The sequence below is a fragment of the Onychostruthus taczanowskii genome, unplaced genomic scaffold (genome assembly GCF_017590055.1).
Source record: "Onychostruthus taczanowskii isolate IOZ18803 unplaced genomic scaffold, ASM1759005v1 scaffold17, whole genome shotgun sequence".
In the NCBI taxonomy this organism is placed as follows: domain Eukaryota; kingdom Metazoa; phylum Chordata; class Aves; order Passeriformes; family Passeridae; genus Onychostruthus; species Onychostruthus taczanowskii.
This window is the reverse complement of record NW_024498906.1, coordinates 12,226,268-12,232,684: the sequence shown is the minus strand read 5'-3', so window position 1 is coordinate 12,232,684 and position 6,417 is coordinate 12,226,268. Positions and strand designations below refer to the sequence as shown.

Genomic DNA, 6,417 nt, shown 5'->3' with positions numbered 1-6,417 from the left:
AGGGTAGGGGAAGCTCAGAAATCAAGAAATGCTCATTGTGGAGCTGAGTGCACCTGATGGCAGAGCAGGATTTGAAGCACAGCCCCTTCCTGCCTGTGGAAAGGTTTCACAAAGAGCAGAGCTCTGTGCAGGCACCTGAGCTAACCCAGGGAAAGTGAATTCCAGAGCTGAGAGCTGGCTTTGGAGATTGTTTTCTTTCTTTTGATGTGCCCAGACAGGTATCTGGACTTCCTGCATAAGATAAAGTCACACAAAGGAGCGGTGTGAGGAGCACTGGAGATTTGTTCCTCTCTGTGCAGGGCAGGATATGGCAGCAGCACAAGGTTGGTGTTTCTGAAGCTTGAGGTGAACAATTAGTGAAAATATTTGGCCTCACAACTGGAACTGTAATCTGTTTGTGCCATGAGTTGTGGAAATATTATGTCCCATCCCTGGAGGTGTTCAAGGCCAAAATCACAGAATGCTCAGGGCTGGAAGAGCCCTCCAGGATCACCCAGTGCCACCAGCATCACTCCAAACCCTGTCCCTAAGGGCCACATCCAGACTCCTCTGGGACAATTCCAGTGACTCCAAATCTCCCTGGGCAGCTCAGCCCAAGGCCTGACCACTCTGCCAGGGAAAAAAACATTTCCTGAACATCCCCTGGCACAACTTAAAACCATTTCCTCTCCTCCTTTCACTTGAAATGTGAGAGCAGAGCCAATTTGTTCCGTGTTTATCTACAGAGCCAGCATGCTGCTGCTAGAGATACACTTAGGGACAAAATTGTTATTTTAGAATACCCATTGCACTGAATTTCCAAGTGCAGGACAAGACCTTGAGTTCAGAATAATAAAAAAAAAGGTTGTGGCTTCCTGCCCAACTTGTTCAGGAAACAAATGTCATGTATCTGTCAAGGCAGGTGTTGGCTTCTTTCTTTTAGCATTGCATTTTGCATCTTTTTTTAATCTTCTCTTTTCACTCACACACCAAGTATCTGCTAGGATCAGAATGATCCACACACTCCTTTCCCAGAGCTGTTGTTGTGATTCCTTTCCGTATAAAATACAGAAAGTGTTTGATAACTTTTGTGCATAGATATATTGGAGGAGTAAAGGATAATTTGCTGTCTGTTGTGTATTCTGGAGGAGCAATTTGTGTTTGCAGCACACAGGGCAGGTGCAAATCCTACAGTTTGATTCCCTGACAGGCTGTTCCTCACTCTGATGTTCAGCCCCTTCTCATTTGGTGAATCCAATGAATTGGATTTAAATGCATTTCTGGCTGGAAATAAATACATCCATTTGTGGCTTTGGTGGCTACAGGAATGGGAACTGGAGACAGGTTTCTTCTCCTGATTGTGTGGGATACAAAAGGGAATACTGTGCCTTTAGGGTACCATCAGTCTGGGAATAAGGTCAGGTAGCAGTGTCAAGTCATTTCTGAGGAAGATGAGATCCTTTCCTGTTGTCCATCAGGACAGTTTGAGCTTTGGAGAAGCAGAAGATTTATCTAGGCTCCATCACAACCGATGGGAACAGCAGGTGAGGGGGGATTGTGCTCCTGTGCCCCCACAGGTGAGAGCCCACCTGAGAGCTGCCCCAGCCCTGTCCCAGCACAGGGAGGAGCTGGAGCTGCTGCAGAGAGCCCAGAGGAGGCTCCAGGATGAGCAGAGGGATGGAGCAGCTCTGCTGGCAGGAAAGGCTGGCACAGCTGGGATTGTTCAGCTGCACAGGAGAAGCTTTGGGCTGAGCTCAGGGTGGCCTTGCAGGGCCTGAAGGAGCCCCAGGAAACCTGGAGAGAGACAATTTCCAAGGGATGCAGGGACAGCACACAGGCAGTGGCTTCCAACTGAAAAATTACAAGTTTAAGTGGGATGTTGGGGGAAAAAATCCTTCCCTGAGAGAGTGGGGAAGCCCTGGAATAGAATTGCCAGAGCAGCTGTGGCTGCCCCTGGATCCCTGGCAGTGCCCAAGGCCAGGTTGGACACTGGAGCTTGCAGCAGCCTGGGACAGTGGAAGGTGTCCCTGCCCATGGCAGGGGGTGGAGCTGGATGAGCTGTAAGTCCCTTTTCACCAAAACCATTCTGCCATTCCCAGAGAAGCCGAGTCGTGGCGCCGCCTACGAGAAGACCTCGCCTGCTCCTCCTCCTCTTCCTCCTCCAGAACACGCCTACAACTAACCCGCTGCAAATACAAAACGCCCCGAGCCGCTTTTAACGATTTTGAGCGCTCTTTACTCCTTTCCACATCTCCTTTCACCGCAGGACTCCGCGCTCCCCTCAGCGTGAGGGGAAGGCGGCGGCCTCACGGCCGAGCGCTGAGGGGAGGAGGGGAGGAGACGCGGCGGTGCAAAAGGGGCGGGGCGCCGCGCGCGCCAGCCCCCGCCCGCCAATCAGCGCTGGGACCGCCACCCGCCCCCCCCTGACGCACGGCGCTGCCATTGGCCGGGGCGGGCGCGGGGGGGAGGGGGCGTGGCCGCGCGCCCGCCATGCTGATCACGCTGTGCTACCTCTACCTGTGGGCGCGCTGGGGGCCGCGCTCGGCCGCGCTCGTCCGCAGCACCGTGCGGAGGCTGCACCGCTCCCGCTGCTCCTTCACCTTCTGCGCCCGACAGCCGCACCCCGAGGAGCGCGTCTGCCTCCGCATCGGCGGGAAGGTGTTCTGCACCGGCGAGGCGCAGGTAGAGCGGCGGCGGTGCGCGGGGATGCGGCGGTTGCCGCGGTAACGGCGATGCGCGGGGGATGCGGCGGTTGCCGCGGTAACGGGTTTGAGCATCCCGGCCCCGCGGAGCGACGGGGATGGGGTCGTGGGTTGGTTGTGGGGATTGGTGACGGGCAGGGGTTTGGGATTTGGGAATTCCCACGCGCTGTCACAGGCAGGGGGAGGAGGAGGAGGAGGAGGAGGGGACAGCGAGGTGGTCGCTTTGGTGGGAAATGTTGGTTCAGGTGTGGTTTCCTCTCCTCGCTCCCTGCCGGAGCTTGTTGGAGTAGGAAGTGGGCTGAGGGATGCTCTGTGCGCTACAAATGTGTATTTGCATGTCTGTCTATCCATATATATATATATATGTATGTATATGTATCAAGTGCAGCTTTGCAAGGGCAGCGGTGGTTCTAGGAAAGCATGGCTGGGAGAGCTTGAAATAATTTAATAAAATCACTGAATGGTTTGGGTTGGAAGGGACCTTAAAGATCATCCTCTTCCAGCCTCCTCTGTGGGCTCTATGCCCCGTCCAACCTGACCTTGGGCACTTCCAGCTTGTCTGGGCCCCCTGTGCCAGGGCCACCCCTCCCTCCCAGGGAAGATTTCATTCCTAATATCCCATCCAAATCTGCTCACTTTCTGTTTAAGGACATTCCCCCTTGTCTTGTCCCTGGGAAAATCCTCCTTCCATTTTAGCAACATACTTGGAAAGCATATAAGGCTTTAGTCTAAAAATATGTGCTGTGTTTGTGCCTTCAAGATTCGTGTCAGGGCTTTAAAATGCTGCTGGATCTGCCCTGGAATGTGAGCTGTAGAGAGAGCTGGCTGCTTCTCCCCATACAAAATGTTGTTCTAAGTGAGGAAAATGAGGTGAAAAATGAAAATCACAAATGAACAGGGCTGGGGGAGGCTGTGGCAGCCCATGAGAGTGGAAAAACCTTGTGCCTGAACCAGTTCCACCTGGCACTGCTGGAAGCAAAACTGAAAGCGAGCTTGCTTGACTTTCAGGACTGGAACTGGTGCTGCCCCCAGCTAGTCTGAATTATTTAAATGAATGGTGGATTTCTCTGAATTTGGCACTAAATGCCAGAATTGGTCTGGGTGAGGCTCTTCTTGATCTGTGCTTTTTGCTGATGTTGATGTGTGAGTGGTTGGGAATTATTTCAGTTGTTGCAGGCATTGCTGGGAAGGGATTTATGGAGCGTGTCAGTGGCTAAGTGCTCTTCAGGAAGCAGAGAAGCTTTTCATTAATTCAGTGGGTGAAGAGAACTTTTGCAGTGAGGGAAAACAAGATCAGAAATGCTGATGGAGTTGGTTCTATTTAAAACTAGGTTTTTTTGCTATTTAATGAACAGATTATTTCACACTCAAGAGCGGTGGTGGCAATCTCAGAGTCTTTCACAGCCAAGTGAAATACCTAATTCACATTCCAATAAAGCCCTCAAAAACAAAACAAAGCTGTGTTTAGAGCAGCTCTGCCTCAGTTGCCCTGGATTATTGTTCTGTGAAGAGGATTTCAGCTGATTTCTGCTCTTTGCTCCACTCCTGCTCATTTCTGAAACAGCTTTTCCTCAGTCCTTGCACTGCCAGCACATTTTTTTCTGTCTGCAGTGCTGTTCATGCAGACTGATTTTATAATCTGCTTGGTTTATTGGGAGCTGGGAAGCCCTCTGGGGAACTCCAGATTGGCATGAAGTTTGGCAAGGGCTCAGGGCTGTTATTCAATATATTTTTGTCTCTTTAAAATACATGGTGACAGCATTTGAGAATCCCTGGGGCAGGTCCTGTTGTGCTGCACCTCAACTCTGGCTCTGCATCACTGGGGAGCTCTTTACATCATCTCTGAAGAGATAAAAGGTTAATTCAGATTTTTTTTTTTGGCTTCTGGGCAGCCAGCAAAGCTCCTTTGCTCTCTCAGTAGCTTGGACTGTGATCAGTAGCTTGCTTAAGACACTAGCAAGTCATAAATCGTGACCTGTAAAAGCTTTTTTTTTGCTTTGATCTTTAGCCAAATGGGATGTTTAAGGTACTCTAAACTTCCTGAGCTCAGTTCACTTTCCTGTGGGAGAAATCAGTATTTGTTTGTGCAGCTTCTCTGCTCCCAAGGGTGGTTGGGTCAGTGAGCTGCACCCTCAATATTCCGTGGTTTCATTTGAGGTGTGCAGGGATGAACACATTTAGTGTTAGAATTCAGTGCACAGGGGAATTCTCTCCTGCTTCCACATGGAATTACTGAAGGTGTGTGCTCGTGGTATGGCAGAAGGAAAAAGTGGGAAATAGTAAAGGTAAGAGGATTTTTAGGAAGTTGACAAACAAGACAAGGCTACCAAGATATGTTCTTTGAGCTTTATTATATCAATCTCATTACATAATTAAGACAATTAAAAGATAACAACTCACATCTTACTAACAACAACTAAAAGTTTCTTTGTTATAGAACATTTCAAAAACTTTTAAACCAATAACATATTACCAAAACTTACAGATAATTATTGTAGTTCATCACTGAAACCACACCTACTTCAAACAATACTTAGTTATATACTTTCTATTAACAATACACAATTATTAAACTTAAAACCTTCTCTTATCTTACTAAACATCTTTTTCTACAGTCCTAAAATCTGTCTTGACCAAACCTAAAACTCAAACTCTTGTTTCATGTCCTTGCTTACTGTGCTATTGTAACTTTTCTACTTTCAGACTTTCAACCACGGCTAGCTCTAAGTTCTGTACACTTTCTGTTTCTAAAGCCTTCTTCATAACTTTCTAGAAGTCTTCTTACCTGTACTATTTCCCACAGCAAAACAGTTGTTTCTGGTGTTTGCCATTTTTGAAATATGGCAGACAAATGAAGTTCCATGCAAAATCGATGTAAAAATTAAAAATGGATGTAATATTTTCCTGAGAAGCTGTGAGATGTCTCAAATGTGTTTTTTGGTTTGCTGATTCCAGGTTTTCAGCTTTATTTGTTCCTTGCTGAGGGCAAAAGAGGGAGTCTTTTGTAATTTAATGAAGAAAACTTTTGTGCAATGATCATCTGAGTGGTGGATAGAACAACTTGTGGAAAAATTGATTCTGAATGAATTATTTCTTTATGTTTTTTGAGTTTCATAGTGAATGAGGAATTTTGATGCAGAGAAATGAGGATTCAGTGTTCAGTGTGGATGGGAGAGGAGGATCAGGTGAATGAGGGATGCTGCCAGTGGCAGATGTCCCACAGGAGTCCCAGTGCCAGGGGCTCTGGGGTTTTGTGTTCCACCCTCTCTTCCTGTAAAGCTGAAAGCTGGAGTTTGAGTTGCCTTAAAAACGTGGCTTGTCACTTTCAGTTTTACTTTCAGTGTTCCTTTGTAGCGGTTCAGAATTTTATCCCTTTCTTTGTCTCATGGGGAAAGTGAAATAATCATCACCCTTCCTGTAAGGCTGGAGGGTCAGATTTGGATTTAAGCTGGGCATAATTTAAAAAGGAGTTATTAAATCAGCTGCTTCCTGTGCAGACTTATTCTCCTTTCCCATTTCTTTCAGTTCCTTGATGACTTAAACAGGTGGAGTGGGCTTCTTGTTTCTCCCTTTATTCACCCTGAGAAGCTGCTGCCAGCAGAGCACATTGCTTTTGTGACAGAAAGCATTTCTGCTCACACAGAGAATTTGCAGAAAGGACCTGACTCTTCAAAGGAGGTGAGAAACTCTCTTTGTTTCTTGCATAGAAAGGGGTCCAGCTATTCAATATTCTTGC

The 6,417-nt window shown here is 47.8% G+C and overlaps 1 protein-coding gene across 2 annotated transcripts in view; it reads left to right on the top strand.

The window, feature by feature from the left end:
* The first annotated feature begins 2,462 nt into the window (after nucleotides 1-2,462).
* The window catches only part of HLCS (holocarboxylase synthetase), a 119,735-nt gene continuing 115,780 nt past the window's right edge, over nucleotides 2,463-6,417 (top strand). For both annotated transcript variants that reach the window (XM_041400025.1, XM_041400026.1), the window contains exons 1-2: nucleotides 2,463-2,661; nucleotides 6,207-6,359. In XM_041400025.1, coding sequence (XP_041255959.1) covers nucleotides 2,470-2,661; nucleotides 6,207-6,359 — 345 coding nt within the window. In that variant the 5' untranslated portion in view covers nucleotides 2,463-2,469. The remainder of the gene's footprint in view (nucleotides 2,662-6,206; nucleotides 6,360-6,417) is intronic.